The 19,906-nt window shown below is 43.3% G+C and overlaps 1 protein-coding gene across 7 annotated transcripts in view; it reads right to left on the reverse strand.

Moving 5' to 3' along the window:
* LOC122815888 (ankyrin repeat domain-containing protein 26-like) overlaps positions 1–19,906 on the reverse strand; it is a 2,190,206-nt gene that overhangs the window by 1,549,896 nt on the left and 620,404 nt on the right. For all 7 annotated transcript variants that reach the window (XM_044088730.1, XM_044088728.1, XM_044088731.1 and 4 more), the window contains one exon: positions 11,889–11,933. In XM_044088730.1, coding sequence (XP_043944665.1) covers positions 11,889–11,933 — 45 coding nt within the window. The remainder of the gene's footprint in view (positions 1–11,888; positions 11,934–19,906) is intronic.

Consider the following 19,906-nt stretch of genomic DNA (forward strand, 5'->3'; position numbering starts at 1 on the left):
TGCATTCATCTTGGAATTCTTTACTTGGCTTGCACCATTCTTGGCCACAGAATGGATGTGAATCAGATATGATAAAGTTCCTTGATGCTGGCTCCATACAGAGGATATCCACTGCTGAATATAACTCATTTATAACCTGGTAAATGGAACTGCTGTTGTTATCTATGAAGTTCGTAAATAACATTCTACTGAAATACATTGTTTGGAAAGGATAGCAAAACATCAATAAATAATGCAGGGAAATAAGGTCTAATGTAGCAGCATGTTCAAAATGTGGACCTGCAAGGACTTGCAAGATGAAAAGCAAATCACAAGGAGGGGCAGGATCCCAAATGGAGGGCCTCAAAAGAAATGTGAATTGGAAATTTTCAGAGCAGCCAAGGGAATGTTATCCCTGTAGACATGAAAATCTGATATGGCTGACACTTGTACCTTAATCGTAGAAAAAACAGAGCCTGAATTAAACTTGGTGACAAAATCTATAAATGACTCTAAGGGAGAAGAAAAAAGATCCATGAGAGTCTGTCCATACCGCATTGCTTCCATTTAGTTGAGTACACTTTCCTGGTAGACAGTTTTTATAACAAGGACAAAATATGCACAACACTATCTGATAGCTTGGGATTCCTGGTCATCAAGGGACCTGGAGACACCATGCAGTTAAACTTGAGAAACTGCAGGTTTGGGGGATCCAGACCCGCTGGATGAGAAATGGAATTTGGAGTGGGATCGAGAACCCAAGTAGGGTATCTCAGAAGAGGCTAAAGAAAAGGGAACCATATCTGATGAGGCCAGAAAGGAACTATGAGGATCACTGTCGCTCTGCAATGAGCTGCCTTCTGAAGAAACCTCGACACGGCTATTAATAGGACGTGCTGGAGGGATAGATTCATCACCCAAAGACTCCCTATGCTGTGGAATAAAATCCCGGTATATGTGAGGCAGAGCACCTCGCTGGCCTTGTTCAAGAGAAATCTTGACCAATGGATGGGAGATCGCAGATATACCCCAGGGATTACCTCAGTGTCACTGCTCGACAGAGGCACAGCAAAATAATGGGTATAGTTCCCCATACTAAAGGGGTGGCGTAAGCCACAAAACTATGGGCTAGGCTTGTAAATGCCCTCGGGCAGATAGCCTAGTATGAACCTATGAACCTATGAAACTTGATTATCAGGGGAACCACAGGATAAGCATACAGGAGACACAGGGCCAAGCATACAGAAGAGCATCTCTGGGTGATTGCCCCTGAGGAGGGACCAAGGGATACTAGCCATTGCATTTGGTGCTGGAGGGAGAAGCAAAAATGTCACAAGACGGAGTGCCCCTGTGGTGAAAAATCTGAGATGTAAGTCTGATTCAGAGACCACTCGTAAGGAAGAATATCCCTGCTCAAACCATGGGCCAGAATGTTGGACCTCCCCATGATGTACATTGCAATCAGAAACTGTTGAGATAAGATCATGCACTGCCAAACCCTCATGGCCTCTTGGCAAAGAGGATAAGAATTTGACCCCCCCCCCCATTTGTACAGATACCAGACAACTGACTTATTGTCTGTTTGGATCAAAATCACACCACTAGGGAGAACATCCTGAAAAGTCAGCAATGCAAGGAGGACAGCCGTCATTTCCAGGACACTGAGGTGAACACTGGTCACCACAGAAGACCAGGAATCTTGAACCATCCTACCTTCAAAATGCGCCCCCACCCAAGAAGGGAGACATCTATGATGACTGTGGCTGAAGGGTGGGGAAGAACAAATGGCCTCCCATTGGTCAATAAGGGTGACTGTAACCACCACCAAATCCGATTGTGACACACGTTTGTCAGTCTGAAGGGAAAGTTTATTGGATGAGTCAAATAGGACCACTGCATGGCGACAGTCCACTGCAAAGTCCTCATGTGAAACCTCACTAAGAGAACAAACCCTGTGGAGGCTGCCATGTATTCTAAGAGTTTCAAAACCACATGAGCTGGAGGTTTTGCAAGGGTAAGCACATGTATTACCTAGAATCAAGACTGATGATTGGAGCTTGGCATTTTGGAAGATAGTATCCAACTGGCATCCTATGAACTCTAATGTCTGGACAGGTCAAAGACTTGACTTTTGATAAATGACAGTTATCCCCCAGTGGTTTCACAACTGCAGTAAGGTTTCCCAGGTTGTGGCTAGAGAAGCTCTCAAGGCGGCAGTGAGAAACCTCTCAACCAGGTAAGGAAAGACCTGAAATCCCTGCAGCAAAGCTGCCACCACTATCATACACTTGGTAAACACCAGGGGCAATGGTGAGACAAACTGTCAAGGCTCTGAAATGATAATGATCGGCTCCCAACAGGAAGCGCTAAAACCTCCTAGCAAGTCTCTATATCTCGATATGATGGTAAGCGTCCTTGAGGTCTATCTAATACATCCAATCATCCTTCCTCAGAGGTAGAATGGACTGCGCAGTGACCATTTGGAATTTGGTCTGTTTCATGACGGGATTCAATTTGCTAAAATCCAAAATAGGCCTGATGTCCTTGTTCTTTTTGGCAGCAAAAATAACCCTGGGTAGACCCCGGACCCTCACTGGTGTGGTGAGACCTCTTGGACTTCTCAGTCTACTATTGCCTGTTGTCACTGACAGGTTGGAATGTCTGGGAGATGTCTGTGACTAGAACTTGGAATTTCTAAAAAGGGAATGGTATAGTCTCTGAATATGCCTCTTAATGCCCATGCATCTGTGGTGATGGTCTGCCAAGCTTCTGGGTGAAGAGCAAAGCGACCCAAGACTACCTCCAGTACAAGACAGTTAGGCAACCCTTCAGGATTACTGAAAGAGCCCGCAGGAGAAAGCTCCATGAAAGCCTTGATTTTGAGGAGCATCCCCCTACCCCCCAGGGGGCACCTATAACAGTTCCCCCCCCCACCCTGGGTGGAACATTCAGAAGAAGCGTCTGGGAAGGCTGCTGCGATTGTTTGCTGACGGGTAGCAAAATACCTTACAGCAGACAGCATCTTCCCATCTTGCTCATTTCTAGTAAGTGTGTCTTTAATCTTGGACCCAAACAAGTAACAGCCATCAAAAGGGGCATTAACACAAGATGCCTTGAAGCAGTCCACAAAATTGCACACCTGCATCCAAGTGTGGCATTACATGGCAATGCAGATGCCAGCTGCTCAAGATGCTCCATCGTCTGTGTTTAAAATAAGCCTCATGGAAATGTTAGTAATTGACTGAAGAGTAGATAACTGAGTCTCCAGTGACTTCTGAACCTCCAGAGACTGCTATATCCTAATATTCCTAGGTACTTCGGCCACAAGATCAAGATGAAGCCTTGTCATGTGGGAAAGGTAGTTAAGTGCCCTTAAACCAAATGTTGCTGAGGCAAAAGAGTGCTTCCTAGCTGGTCCATGCCTGAGACTCTCTATTTGGGGACAGACTGAGGAACTCTCCTCAGAGATCTCCTTCTTTGTGGCAGCTAACACCATGATCACATCCATATCCGGGCCTTTCTTCAGTGTGGCTGATCTTTGGGTAGAGCAAGAATTTTGTCAGGCTTCTTAGGAATGGGCTTTAATGTGTCAGTTTCCTTCTACTCCCTCAGAGTCACTAGATCTATGAGTGCATCTTGGGGGGAACCACAAAGGGCGTGGAGAGGCCCATGCCAAAAGCCTCCAAAACTACTAACTCCTCTGGTGAAGGGACTTCAGTGGTCCAGCCCCTGTGCTGGCAAAGAAACTCTAAAAGATCACCAAAGAAGGTGTCATCATGCAGTGACTTACGGAACTCCTCTCCTTCCTTGAGGTCAGTATCCTCAGTGAGGGACTCCTCTTTGGAGTCCAGATGCTTCCTCTTCCTATGCCTCTTGCCTGAGATCTCTCACTCTGGAGAATCCAGAAGATGGGAGAAAGAGGGAGGGACTCCGGCAAGAGGAACAGACTGAAGGCTAACTAGCATGGGCTGTCCAAGTGCAGGCTGATAGCTGGTCACAGGGACAGATGAAAAGGGGGAGGGAACACCAGCTAAAGAAGACCAACCCATCTCCTTAGTGGAGAACATCCTCTCCACGACATCGAAGATGGAGGCAGAAGCTGATTTCCCAGAGCCAAAAGTCCCAGGATTCGAACAGACCAGAGACTTACTTTAACCTGGGGGAGCTACATTCCAATCCGACATCAAGACTAGAGCAGAGCTGTTGAGGGTCGACACCCTGAGCAGGATGGATGAAACTTAATCATGGATCATTAAACCCAACCCAGAAACACCAGCCTTGATACAAAGGCTCTTGAGGTTCACTTGGCTTAGATGTATAGCCACAGTCTAACAGACCAAGGTGGGAGTTGAAGCTGAACATGGCCAAGCTGTTGGATCTGACCTTGAAGGTGGAAACACAGCTGGGACTGAGGACCTTGGATCCAAAGGCCCAAAGACAGGAAAATAGAAGTTATGTTCTTACCATAACGTTCCATGTTAGTTGTCTTCTTCTCGCCTTCTTCTTGCTGGATGGGTTCGGAGCCGACCTCGGCCCGACTGCCACTCTAAAAGCTCGAGAGTTGGTTCCACCGGCTCGAGGCTCCCCTTATATCCCACAATGCTAGGCGAGAGTTACCTCAGATCTCGTTTGTAAGCTAACCCCAGCTTATAATAGTTACAGAATAACTCTAAACAGAGTCCACCTCTAACAACAGGGAGAAAGAAGGGTGACCTACATCCTGATTCAGGAGATATGCAAGCAGCATATGTCTAAGAAAGAGGTGGTAGAAAGAGAGGTCACAATCACAACTCCTCTAGGTCTGTCCAGGCCAGGGGAAGGAGGGTGGACGAAGAAGAAGGCGAAGAAGACAACTAACATGGAACGTTATGGTAAGAACATAACTTCTATATGTTAAGTTGTCTATCTCGCCTTCATTCTTGCTGGATGGGACCGCGTCCCTAGCACCTTGTCCCGGTGGCCTAACGGAACAGACTCCTGAGAACAGTGGAACCAAAGTTAGCTCTATGCCTAGAAGCTAAATCCAACTTATAATGAGAAATGAAAGTGTGAGGAGTAGCCCAAGTAGCTGCTGCACAAATGGTGTCAATAGGCAGTCTGTCTTGGAAGGCTAAGGAAGTAGCCAAAGCTCTTGTAGAATGGGCCTTAGGTTTATTAGGCAGCTTTTGGTGTCTAATCTCATAAACAAGGGTAATCAGAGATGTAAGCCATCTAGATAATGATACCTTTGAAACTGAAAGTCCCTTTCTGCCTTCTGCATAGGAGACAAACAGTTGATCAGATTTTCTGAATTGTTTTGTTCTATCCAAATAGTACCTCAACTGACGATGAACATCTAGCCAGTGTAATTTTTGTTCAGCCCTATTGGAATATTCTGGAAAAAAGACAGGGAGGTCAATGCTTTGATTTAGGTTAGACGTCAAGACTACCTTAGGCAAAAAGGACGGGTTGGTTCGTAAAGATACCCTGTCCTTATGGAACAATAGATAAGGAGGTCGACAGCTGAGTGCATGAAGTTCTGAAACTCTTCTAGCTGAAGTAATAGCTACCAGAAAGAGAGTCTTCCATGATAGCAATTTTAAAGAACAGGAGGCTGCAGGTTCGAAAGGGGGAAGAATCAAAGAAGTAAGAACTAAATTTAGGTCCCAAGGAGAAGGAGGATTTCTTATAGGAGGTCTGAGAAGAAAAACTCCTTTCAAAAAGGCTTTGCAAAGCTTGTGGGACATTAAGGCAGACTCAGAAATACCCACATGAAAGTTAGAAATAGCTGCCAATTGAACTTTAAGAGTAGAAGGAGATGAACCTGCATGGAAGAGTTCAGCTAGAAAATCAAGGACTATTTGGATGGAAGCAGTGAAAGGATCTATGTCCCTTCCTTGAGCCCAAAATGTGAAACGTTTCCACTTACTCAAGTAAATCTTCCTAGTGGAAGATTTATGGGAAGCTATCAAAATATCTCGAACAGAGTGAGATAATTGAGGAAGCCTGGCTAAGGTTGGAACTGGAGGAACCAAGCAGTGAGGTTCAGAGAGGGAGGGAGCGATGTAACTGACCCGATTGATGGATCAAAAGGTCTGGAGCTAGGTCCAGATGCCAAGGTCGCTCCAGTAGAAATTGATGTAGAAAGGGGAACCACACCTGTCGAGGCCAGTAAGGAGCAATGAGGATCAACGAGGCCTTCTGAGCGATAGCTTTCTGTATCACTTGAGAGATTAGTGGGAAGGGAGGAAATGCATACAGAAGTCCCCGGGCCAAACTTGGACTAGAGCGTCTCTGCTGGGTTGGCCTGGTAAAGGGAATAGGGTGAAATAATGTCTGCACTTGCTGTTTTGGGGAGTAGCAAAAGATCGCAGCAAGGCTGACCCCACTTGAGAAAAATCTCTCTCACAACAGAGTCTTTCAGAGACCACTCGTGAGGCATGAGGATAGCTCTGCTCAATTTGTCCGCTATTTGATTGGACTTCCCGGGGATGTGCGTTGGTATCAGAAAACGCTGAGAAGAAATCACCCATTGCCACAATCTGAGTGCTTCTCGACACAGGGGGTAGGACCTGGTTCCGCCTTGTTTGTTGATGTACCACACTACAGACATATTGTCTGTCTGGATTGCAATCGCTCCCAAGGGGAGAGAGTCTTGAAGGGCTTGCAACGCTAAAAGCACTGCTCTCATCTCCAGAACATTTATGTGCAAGTGGCATTCGGCTGGTTGCCATGTGCCCTGGACCGTCCTGCCCTGATAATGCCCCCCCCACCCGATCAGGGAGGCGTCCGTTGTCAGAGTAGCAACCGGAGGGGGAGGAACAAAGGGTCTTCCCAACCAGAGCTGAGGGGAAGACATCCACCACATGAGATGATTTCTGCACGCCATGTAATCATAATGGTGTGGGACATTGGAAGTTGCTGGTATGACCATTGTGTAAAGAGCATCCATTGAAGGATTCGCATGTGGAATCTGGCTAATGGAAGCAGAGGTATGGCAGCCGCCATAATTCCCAACACTTTCAGAACTAACCTGGCTTTGATTCTGTTGTTGTTGAAAAGGAGTGAGACCAGTCTGTGTATGTCTGTTATTCTCTGATCTGTTAACCTCGCAGACATGTCTACTGTGTCTAGGTTTGCGCCTATGTAGGTAATAGTACGACAAGGCGACAAAACAGACTTTTCGCAATTTATTGAAATGCCTAACTTTTGACAAATGCGAAAAGTGTAATCCCTGGCCATCAGAAGGAGATGCTTAGTGGGAGCTGTGAGGAGCCAGTCGTCCAAATATGGAAACACCTGGAATCCTTGTCGTCTCAGGTGAGAAGCTACCACTGCCATGCATTTGGTAAACACCCGGGGGGCAGTGGTGAGACCAAAGGGCAGGGCCCTGAATTGAAAATGACTGGTTCCCAGCCTGAAGCGGAGGAATCTTCTGGAGCGCCTGTTCATTTTATGTGATAGTACGCATCCTGAAGGTCTATAGAGCACATCCAGTTTCCTTTTCCCAATAGGGGAAGGATGGACTGCAGCGTGACCATCCGAAATCTTGTTTTCTTGACTGATCTGTTCAAGATACTGAGATCCAAAATTGGTCTCCAGTCCCCTGTTTTCTTTGGAACTAAAAAGAACCTTGAGTAGATTCCGGATCCTTGCTGGTCTGCTGGAACTGGCTGAATTGCTCTTTTGCAAGCAGTTTTGAAATTTCCAAAACCGCTAGATCCCTTTGTGCGGGTGGAACATCTGGAAGGGATTTTTTTGATTGTTTCGGAAAGCGAAGAAAGGGGATAGAATAGCCTTCGGAAATGACGGACTGTACCCATTTGTCTTGAGTCAGGGATAGCCAGGCTTTTGGGTACAGTGACAACCTTCCCGACTGCCTCCGAAGGTGGGCAGCCGGGCAACACCTCAGGGATGCTGAAAGGGCTTATCAGAGAAGGCTTCTCGATTGCCCTGGTTCTGCGGAGCCTCCCTGCCTCGAGGGCGACGTCTACCATTGTTATTCCCGCCTCTGCCTCTGGCAGGGTAACGACTTTGTGCGTCAGGCGAAGACCCTTGATTTTGTTTACGGAACCACATTTTCCCACTTTTCTGGCCTTTGGGGTAAGGCCTAGAAGGAGTAGAAAAACGGACTCCGACGGCAAAAAGAGTCTTGCCATCAGTCTCGCACCTAGTCAAGGTTTCTTTCACTTGAGGACCAAAGAGAGATGATCCATCAAACGGGGAGTTAGTGAAAGACGTCTTGAAGGGATCCGCAAAATTGCATAGCCGCATCCAGGCATGCCTACGTAAGGCCACACCTGTCCCTGCGGACCTACTCGCTCCATCAGCCGCATAAGAAAGGAGGCATGGAGGAGTTGGCTATGGAGTTAAGGGTAGCCAGCTGAGTGTTCATTTTATCTTGAAACCCCGCAGCTGTAGGATCCTTCAACATGTCACTCGCTTCTTTAATCAAGTCCCTTTGAAGACGAGTGAAATGGCACAGGTAGTTCAGCTTAACGATAGTAAAAGTCGCTGACAAAACATCCGCTTCCGCACCTGTCCATGGACCTAGATTCCTTATTAGGTGGATGGACAGGTACTGAAGGATCAGCTAGTTCCTTCTTAGTGGCAGCAGCTACCACCATAGCATCCACAGAAACTCCTTTTGTTAAGAACTGCTTGTCTGCTGGTGCCGTTATGAATTTGGAGGGTCTCCTGGGAGTGGGGTCCACTGAATCAGGAGCCGTCCATGCCTTTTTAGCAACCACCTGCATGAGGGGGTCAAAGGGGGGGGACACCCAGGAGGTGGAAGGGCGAGAGCCAAACGCCTCAAGATATACAGATTCATCCTCCGAAGGGTTAAGGGCTGGCCAATTTCCCCTCTGCTTCAGGATCTCTAGAATGTCTGCAAAAGAGACATCTTCAGAAGGGGAACGGGGGGAACCCTCGGAATCATCTAAATCTGTATCAGATGTGATTGATTCAGGTGAATCAATGTGTTTCTTCTTACACTTCCTCTTCCGAGGGGGCTCTTCTGCCAAGTCAGGAGAGGCCTCGGAAGAGGATGAGATCCCCACAGGGGTTCCTGAGGAGCTGGCTCTCTGCGGTCCGGGATGAGGGAGTGAGTCGACTTGACCTGAGGCACCGTGAGGGAGGGGCGGACGGCGCCGACTGTGGGTAGAGCCAGGCTCTAACACACTCCGCATGACCTCGAAAGCACCCCTGTCAGGCAAAGCCAGAGGTCCCCGCCCGAGAAGCTGAGAACCCCCTCGGCACCGACAGTGATGGCTCCGAGGCCGATGTCGGAGCCGAACTCACCAGCGCCAAGCTCCGAGAGGAAGAGCGGGTCGGACAAGGGTCCGATGCCACTCACCCCTCGGAGCCGACGAGGGAAGTCCAGCGCCGAGATTCTTCCAAGGAAGAAATCGGAGACGGCACGGAGCCGAAGACAATTGTATCGGCTCCGACGCTATCACAGTCTCGGTTCCGACACGACCCGCCCGAGCTCAAGAGAGTCGAAGGAGGAATATATTGATGGACAGGGGCAGGCATCGACTGATGAGTCGGGCTCTGAAGCATCTGGGCCAGTGCCTCGGACTTAAGAAGTCGACTCACTACCCTCTGAAGGTCATGATCCGACAGCCTCGGCGACCTAGAGGAGTGAGATCTTTGGCGCCGCTCAGACAGCAGGGGAGATCCTGGAGCCGAATGAACGGAGCCAAGGGATGGTGACCTGGACCTCTTCCTAGTTGTCGGCTCCGAAGGTCTGGTCGGAGCCGACACGGAATTTAATACCTCGGCTCCAGCCGAGCCGAGGGAACCACAGAAACTGTGGACTGAGACTCATCGGCTCCAGCCGGAGCCGATGTAGGCAGAGGTTTAGAAGCCTTAGGTCTCGGCTCAGTTGTCGGAGCCAAAGACCTAGATGCCTTGGAGGGCTTCCTGAAGACACAGTAAGGGAATCCTCTGGCTTGAGTAAGCCTCTTAAAATTAACTTATTTTTTCTTTCCTGCAGGACCCTGGGGCTGAAGCCATGGCAAACAGCACAGGAGTCCTGCAGGTGCAAAGGTCCCAGACAGTAGACACAAGAAGTGTGAGCGTCTGTCAGAGACATTTTCTGACAGCACGCATCACACTTCTTGAATCCGGAGACCTTTGCTTCTTTAGACATCTCAAAGGTGTAATCACACACACAGTCACAAACACACTGATTACACCCTGTCTAGTTTAACTTAAAATAAAACAACTAGCTAGGTTTTAAATTTAAGAAAAAAGTAACACACACACACTCCACTAGGGAAAGAAAAAGGCCTGTAGGCCCAGGGAAGAACTTAAAGTTCTTGTGGGGAAAAAACAGGAATTTTTAAGAAAGGGGATAAGAATTCCTCTAAACTAAGGGAAATAAGTATAAATATTAAAATTAAAGGGGTTTTAATACACTAACTTTACAAGAAAGTCACTTACCAAGAACCGGTAGAAAAGCAACACCTCGATCGCTGTAGCGGCAAACGAGATCTGAGGTAACTCTCGCCTAGCATTGTGGGATATAAGGGGAGCCTCGAGCCGGTGGAACCAACTCTCGAGCTTTTAGAGTGGCCGAGTCGGAGCCGAGGTCGGCTCCGAACCCATCCAGCAAGAATGAAGGCGAGATAGACAACTTAACATCCAGGGTTACGGAGCAGAGGTACCAGGGAGGGATCCAAGACTCAATGAAATAAGACCAAACTGCATCTGAGCCTGCATGAAGAACCTCATCAGTTACTCCATATCTAAAGCTTACATACTACCCACCGACCTCAATGACTAAGCAGATGAAGCCACTGGAGGCTTGGAGGTTCATTTGAATGGCAACGGACCTAACAGTCAGATTACAGCTGCTGAGACTTGGACCCAGGGTGGGGAAGACAAGACTATGGTGACATCTCCAGTGGACAGAAGCTTCAAACCTGATGGAGCCTCTTTTACCAAAACCAGACTTGGTACACGTACAGCCAGAGACTGAGTCTTACTCCAGGTTGGCATCAAAGGTGATCGGCTCAGAGTCAAGAGTTGAAGCAGGTGCTGAGGCCACTGGGGGACCTGAAGGTCTTGGGGCCTTTGGGTCCAGCAAGTCAGAAGATGGCCCAGGCATGGGGATAGAGGAGGACTTCTTACAGTCCCTCTCAATGCCTTGGAGTCCTTGAGAGGAGTACTGTGGCTCTTGTCGGGAACATCCTTTGGTGCCAAAGAAGAACGGCCAGCAGGGAGGAGACATTTCAAAACCAGCTTCACCCTCTTCTTATTGATGGCCCTGGACCAGAAGCCCTCAAAAATAGAACAGGAGGAATCAAAGTAGCATCCCCCAAGCAATACATGCACCTGTCTTGTGAATCCTGTGAAGGGAGCTTGTGCCCACAAGCAACACATTTCTTAAAACCTTTATCCATAATTAAGGGAAAAAATATAAGTAAGTTACACCACACTAACAGACAGCAAAAAAACTACCCTACACTAATAAGGAAAGAGACAACAAGGTAATCAGAAATTCTCTAAGGCAGGAAAAGCCCACCACACATACAAACGCACACACAACAAAAACTTTAAATACTTAACACCTATAAATCTATCAGCTAACACAAATCTGGTTATTCTCCAAAGGGTAGAGGCAGGAAAAAAACAACCAAAAATACACAAGGGATATACTGTAGAGCAAAGCCATAGACTGAGCTGCTGACTGGAAAGGAAGCAAACTTGATCTGAAGTTTCCAGTAGGGAGTGGGGGACTGTGGGTAGGGGAGGCATGCCAAATGATAATGTCAAAGTAGGTGTCCCTATTAAGACTACAGGAAAATAATGATTTTAACTGTTTCTACTTCAATGAATGAAGCCTGTGGTAATATACATCCAGCTGTATGTTAAATGAAAATCAGTATTTCACACCTCATTTAAAAAATTGGTAAGTGTGTTACCTTCAATATCATCAGCATCTCCAACGCCAAGTTCTTCTAGTAAATCTACATGAAACATAAATTCAAATAAGTATCAGGCACTATCTGTAGACAAATTCAGCACATTTGTTTTAATAGAATGGTAGAAATATCATCAATATAACAAACTGCACACAAGAAGACAATGCAGAAAGCACTATGCGAGAAGAATGAAATCACATGTCCAGATGGAGAGTCTGCACAGATAATACAAGCCCATGTTGGCACTAGCTTGGTTAGAGCTGAGCTGATGTTAAGAAAGTAAGCCAACAAAAAAAACAGCTTTGCAATACTTCTTCAAAGTGTTATCAAGACTGTACGCAATTGAAATTGCATCAAGCAGACAAGCATCACCTGATCTTGTGGCAAAATACTGAATGAGAATTTTGCAAACACCCAGGGGTGCAGGATACCTAGATAAGCACAAAAAGCAAATTCTGAAAGGGTTACTTATGTAAAAGTTATCTCAAACGTGTATCAGTGAAGTATTACTTACCTGTACACTGCAGATCTTTAAGTGTTTTTATAGAATTTGTTAAACTCACTGTGGCACTTGGCAGCAGCTTAAGTGTTATGATATTGCCCCACCCCCCATCATTCCAGATCTATGCAGGATATTTCTTAATAAAAAGCTTTGCAAAAATTTTTAATGATCTGCCACATAAATGAAATGTATCACTTATGGACATCCCTGGAGAGACAGCATTTGGATGTGTGTATAGGCTTTAAGATGTGCCCCAACTATAGGTAGTTGTGGATCCATTGAAGTCCACGGATGCATTCCCACAATATTCCAGCAATCACATTACAATGGGTTAAAGTTCACTCAAGCTCAGTGAAAGTTTCACTGCTGCCAAGCTCACTCCCCTATCAAGTCCTTGATCCCATCTGCCTTATACTTCGACACAGCTAATAGAGACCCCTGGGGCATCAGCATGTGGGTCAGGCAGTCAGGGGTCTTGAAGGACAGGGTAGCAGTAGTTTTTCTTCCCAAAGCAGCTGAGTATCTTGTTCTTTCTGTAATTTGAAACGGGGTTCCTAGATGAAGCCAAAGGGGTTCTCTTACCAGAATTCAGGAACACCACAGCTGGCTCAGCTAAAGGGTTCTTGTACAAAAAACTTGGGGGAATCCTGAACCCAGTAAAAACAGGCTGCTCCCCTGATGCACTGAAGAACACATCATCCACTACTTCTAAGACTGGAGGTCCAGCAAGTGGCTTTTGATCAGGTAGGATCATAAAGTATCTGTATCTTAACTTGACCTGTGACAACTCCTTTGCCTCTCATTTGAAGGCTTCCTTCAGTCTGTGAATGGCACCTCCAAATGAGACATCCATTGATGGAGAAGTAGAAACGAGGGTGTCCTCTATGAAAATTCAAAATATGAGATGCAGACAACTGTTTTTTATATTCCAATTCATCTGCCTCTGAATTATGGGTGCCTGGAGCCTAATCTGAGTTATGTTCAAATTTCATCCTTTTAGCAGGAGTTCTAGACATCACAGGTATTTCCAAGGCAGGCTAATTTGATTTTTAAAAAAAAATTATGAAATCCTGTACCAGCTGGAAAAGGTCCTGAAATGTAGTCTGGGTAGTGGACTACAATAAGGTCCTGGCTCAGCCTCGGCCATGGCAAACATATGGTCATTTACTGGGGTTTGATGTCTTGACCTCAGTAATACAAGGGCAGCTACATATAAGCCTTGGATTGCAGACAGATGCCCAATACCTACTCCCAGTCTCCAAAAATCTCTTTGCCTCTGTACAGAGAGTATGTATCAACTTGGTAGATATCAGGAAGCTGCACATATACTTAAGTCAGTATATTCCAGCACAATTCTTCATTGGTGTCCAGCAGGGAAGCTAAAAATCCACAGCTTTCACAACCTTAAGTCAAAGAAATCACTGCAAGAAGGAAGATAACTCTAATGACATGATTTACTGCTGCAGTGATGATAAAAGATATACATGGCTTGTTGACAGCATTATTGAACTCTTCAAGCTAATACTGAACTAAGGGGTAAAAACAAAAATCTGTTTCTGGCAAAAATGAGATACTCCTACAAGGGAATACAGAAAGAAAGGCTGTAAAGTATCACAGTATCCAAACATCAAGAAAATATTTTAGTCCAGATAGTAAGCTGTGTAAGTAAACTCAGTCTAAAGCAAATCTCTGAATAGATTGCTGCTGCATGGCATGTACACTGCCAAGGATCAGACATCTGGCATGTTTACAAATGTTTTGGGCACCTTCCTCACACACCATACTTCAGGAACTGAGGGTGCCCAAACTTCAGAGCTCCTATTCAAGGCAGGCTGTAACCAGAAACCATGACACGTCTTGGGAGATGCAAATTTGTAATCTTATTAAGTGTCAGAAAAAGAGGAAGGGAGCCCACCTTTGCCAAGAGAAAGCAGCTAAGGTGTTAGTACTGCAACTGTGATCTACTCAAACTGTTACGGTAAGTTTAGTTACACAAATGTACTATGTTCATCATTAAACTACTGGTGCAGCTGTGATCTACTCAAACTGTTACGGTAAGTTTAGTTACACAATTGTACTATGTTCATCATTAAACTACTGGTGCAGCTGTGATCTACTCAAACTGTTACGGTAAGTTTAGTTACACAAACGTACTATGTTCATCATTAAATTACTGGTGCAGCTGTGATCTACTCAAACTGTTACGGTAAGTTTAGTTACACAAATGTACTATGTTCATCATTAAACTACTGGTGCAGCTGTGATCTACTCAAACTGTTACGGTAAGTTTAGTTACACAAACGTACTATGTTCATCATTAAATTACTGGTGCAGCTGTGATCTACTCAAACTGTTACGGTAAGTTTAGTTACACAAATGTACTATGTTCATCATTAAACTACTGGTGCAGCTGTGATCTGCTCAAACTGTTACGGTAAGTTTAGTTACACAAATGTACTATGTTCATCATTAAATTACTGGTGCAGCTGTGATCTACTCAAACTGTTACGGTAAGTTTAGTTACACAAATGTACTATGTTCATCATTAAATTACTGGTGCAGCTGTGATCTGCTCAAACTGTTACGGTAAGTTTAGTTACACAAAGCATTACTATGTTCATCATTAAACTACTGGTGCAGCTGTGATCTGCTCAAACTGTTACGGTAAGTTTAGTTACACAAATGTACTATGTTCATCATTAAATTACTGGTGCAGCTGTGATCTACTCAAACTGTTACGGTAAGTTTAGTTACACAAATGTACTATGTCCATCATTAAACTACTGGTGCAGCTGTGATCTGCTCAAACTGTTACGGTAAGTTTAGTTACACAAATGTACTATGTCCATCATTAAACTACTGGTGTAGCTGTGATCTACTCAAACTGTTACGGTAAGTTTAGTTACACAAATGTACTATGTTCATCATTAAATTACTGGTGCAGCTGTGATCTACTCAAACTGTTACGGTAAGTTTAGTTACACAAATGTACTATGTTCATCATTAAATTACTGGTGCAGCTGTGATCTGCTCAAACTGTTACGGTAAGTTTAGTTACACAAATGTACTATGTCCATCATTAAATTACTGGTGCAGCTGTGATCTACTCAAACTGTTACGGTAAGTTTAGTTACACAAATGTACTATGTTCATCATTAAATTACTGGTGCAGCTGTGATCTGCTCAAACTGTTACGGTAAGTTTAGTTACACAAATGTACTATGTCCATCATTAAATTACTGGTGCAGCTGTGATCTACTCAAACTGTTATGGTAAGTTTAGTTACACAAATGTACTATGTTCATCATTAAATTACTGGTGCAGCTGTGATCTACTCAGACTGTTATGGTAAGTTTAGTTACACAAATGTACTATGTTCATCATTAAACTACTGGTGCAGCTGTGATCTACTCAAACTGTTACGGTAAGTTTAGTTACACAAATGTACTATGTTCATCATTAAATTACTGGTGCAGCTGTGATCTGCTCAAACTGTTACGGTAAGTTTAGTTACACAAATGTACTATGTTCATCATTAAATTACTGGTGCAGCTGTGATCTGCTCAAACTGTTACGGTAAGTTTAGTTACACAAATGTACTATGTCCATCATTAAATTACTGGTGCAGCTGTGATCTACTCAAACTGTTACGGTAAGTTTAGTTACACAAATGTACTATGTTCATCATTAAATTACTGGTGCAGCTGTGATCTGCTCAAACTGTTACGGTAAGTTTAGTTACACAAATGTACTATGTCCATCATTAAATTACTGGTGCAGCTGTGATCTACTCAAACTGTTATGGTAAGTTTAGTTACACAAATGTACTATGTTCATCATTAAACTACTGGTGCAGCTGTGATCTACTCAGACTGTTATGGTAAGTTTAGTTACACAAATGTACTATGTTCATCATTAAATTACTGGTGCAGCTGTGATCTGCTCAAACTGTTACGGTAAGTTTAGTTACACAAATGTACTATGTTCATCATTAAATTACTGGTGCAGCTGTGATCTGCTCAAACTGTTACGGTAAGTTTAGTTACACAAATGTACTATGTTCATCATTAAATTACTGGTGCAGCTGTGATCTGCTCAAACTGTTACGGTAAGTTTAGTTACACAAATGTACTATGTCCATCATTAAATTACTGGTGCAGCTGTGATCTGCTCAAACTGTTACGGTAAGTTTAGTTACACAAATGTACTATGTTCATCATTAAATTACTGGTGCAGCTGTGATCTGCTCAAACTGTTACGTAAGTTTAGTTACACAAATGTACTATGTTCATCATTAAATTACTGGTGCAGCTGTGATCTGCTCAAACTGTTACGGTAAGTTTAGTTACACAAATGTACTATGTCCATCATTAAATTACTGGTGCAGCTGTGATCTACTCAAACTGTTATGGTAAGTTTAGTTACACAAATGTACTATGTTCATCATTAAATTACTGGTGCAGCTGTGATCTGCTCAAACTGTTACGGTAAGTTTAGTTACACAAATGTACTATGTCCATCATTAAATTACTGGTGCAGCTGTGATCTACTCAAACTGTTATGGTAAGTTTAGTTACACAAATGTACTATGTTCATCATTAAACTACTGGTGCAGCTGTGATCTACTCAGACTGTTATGGTAAGTTTAGTTACACAAATGTACTATGTTCATCATTAAACTACTGGTGCAGCTGTGATCTGCTCAAACTGTTACGGTAAGTTTAGTTACACAAATGTACTATGTTCATCATTAAATTACTGGTGCAGCTGTGATCTGCTCAAACTGTTACGGTAAGTTTAGTTACACAAATGTACTATGTTCATCATTAAATTACTGGTGCAGCTGTGATCTACTCAAACTGTTACGGTAAGTTTAGTTACACAAATGTACTATGTTCATCATTAAACTACTGGTGCAGCTGTGATCTGCTCAAACTGTTACGGTAAGTTTAGTTACACAAATGTACTATGTTCATCATTAAATTACTGGTGCAGCTGTGATTTACTCAAACTGTTACGGTAAGTTTAGTTACACAAATGTACTATGTTCATCATTAAATTACTGGTGCAGCTGTGATCTACTCAGACTGTTATGGTAAGTTTAGTTACACAAATGTACTATGTTCATCATTAAATTACTGGTGCAGCTGTGATCTACTCAAACTGTTACGGTAAGTTTAGTTACACAAATGTACTATGTTCATCATTAAATTACTGGTGCAGCTGTGATTTACTCAAACTGTTACGGTAAGTTTAGTTACACAAATGTACTATGTTCATCATTAAATTACTGGTGCAGCTGTGATCTACTCAGACTGTTATGATAAGTTTAGTTACACAAATGTACTATGTCCATCATTAAATTACTGGTGCAGCTGTGATCTACTCAAACTGTTACGGTAAGTTTAGTTACACAAATGTACTATGTTCATCATTAAATTACTGGTGCAGCTGTGATCTACTCAGACTGTTATGGTAAGTTTAGTTACACAAATGTACTATGTTCATCATTAAATTACTGGTGCAGCTGTGATCTGCTCAAACTGTTACGGTAAGTTTAGTTACACAAACGTACTATGTTCATCATTAAATTACTGGTGCAGCTGTGATCTACTCAAACTGTTATGGTAAGTTTAGTTACACAAATGTACTATGTTCATCATTAAACTACTGGTGCAGCTGTGATCTACTCAAACTGTTACGGTAAGTTTAGTTACACAAATGTACTATGTTCATCATTAAATTACTGGTGCAGCTGTGATCTGCTCAAACTGTTACGGTAAGTTTAGTTACAAAAACGTACTATGTTCATCATTAAATTACTGGTGCAGCTGTGATCTACTCAAACTGTTATGGTAAGTTTAGTTACACAAATGTACTATGTTCATCATTAAACTACTGGTGCAGCTGTGATCTACTCAGACTGTTATGGTAAGTTTAGTTACACAAATGTACTATGTTCATCATTAAACTACTGGTGCAGCTGTGATCTACTCAGACTGTTACGGTAAGTTTAGTTACACAAATGTACTATGTTCATCATTAAATTACTGGTGCAGCTGTGATCTGCTCAAACTGTTACGGTAAGTTTAGTTACACAAACGTACTATGTTCATCATTAAATTACTGGTGCAGCTGTGATCTACTCAAACTGTTACGGTAAGTTTAGTTACACAAATGTACTATGTTCATCATTAAACTACTGGTGCAGCTGTGATCTACTCAAACTGTTACGGTAAGTTTAGTTACACAAATGTACTATGTTCATCATTAAATTACTGGTGCAGCTGTGATCTACTCAAACTGTTACGGTAAGTTTAGTTACACAAACGTACTATGTTCATCATTAAATTACTGGTGCAGCTGTGATTTACTCAAACTGTTACGGTAAGTTTAGTTACACAAATGTACTATGTTCATCATTAAATTACTGGTGCAGCTGTGATCTACTCAGACTGTTATGGTAAGTTTAGTTACACAAATGTACTATGTTCATCATTAAACTACTGGTGCAGCTGTGATCTACTCAGACTGTTACGGTAAGTTTAGTTACACAAACGTACTATGTTCATCATTAAATTACTGGTGCAGCTGTGATCTACTCAAACTGTTACGGTAAGTTTAGTTACACAAATGTACTATGTCCATCATTAAATTACTGGTGCAGCTGTGATCTGCTCAAACTGTTACGGTAAGTTTAGTTACACAAATGTACTATGTTCATCATTAAACTACTGGTGCAGCTGTGATCTACTCAGACTGTTACGGTAAGTTTAGTTACACAAACGTACTATGTTCATCATTAAATTACTGGTGCAGCAGCTTAAATCTATATGGGATGATTGTCAAAGCTTAGACAGAAAGGGTGGAGGATGCAGGACTGGAGTCCAGAAGACCATGGAGAACAGATTTAACAAATAATGTTCTAGCTCTGGAAAAGAAATCAGTTTTGAAGTGTTTAGTGGAGGTGTATACCAAGGACCAGGATGCTGCATCTAGAATAGCTGTAAAGTCTACTCCACTCCAAAAATCCTAGAGGAAGTCATAGCTCTAACAGAATGCACCCTAATATTCTGGGGGAGGGCTTTTTTATAGTGAGAGTACCAGAACTGAATAGCCTGCAATAACTATCTGGATACTGTCTATTTTAAAACTGGATGTCCTTTCTTCTTACCTTTACAAGAAATAAAGAACTGATCTGCCAGTCTGAAACTATTTGTCTTGTAAAAATAACATCTGAGCTGCCTGTAGACATCCAGGAAATAAGTGTTCTTTCTCAAACCAAGAAGAAACTTCGCAGTGTGGAGGGTGTGATGTTCACTTCCTAAATTACGTTATGCACTTAGTTCACTTAATAAAAATTTGAAATGTAAAATATAGTTGTAAAATACATGCTACAAAATAATCAAACAGAAAATAGAAGGTAGTCCACTGCTGAGTTAAAAATGGAATATCCTTTATTGAAACACACAAACTAGCGATCCTAGCAGAGTGTAATGAAAAGCATCAGAAACGT

The sequence above is a fragment of the Protopterus annectens genome, chromosome 11.part0 (genome assembly GCF_019279795.1).
Source record: "Protopterus annectens isolate FY-2018-M chromosome 11.part0, PAN1.0, whole genome shotgun sequence".
Lineage (NCBI taxonomy): Eukaryota > Metazoa > Chordata > Ceratodontiformes > Protopteridae > Protopterus > Protopterus annectens.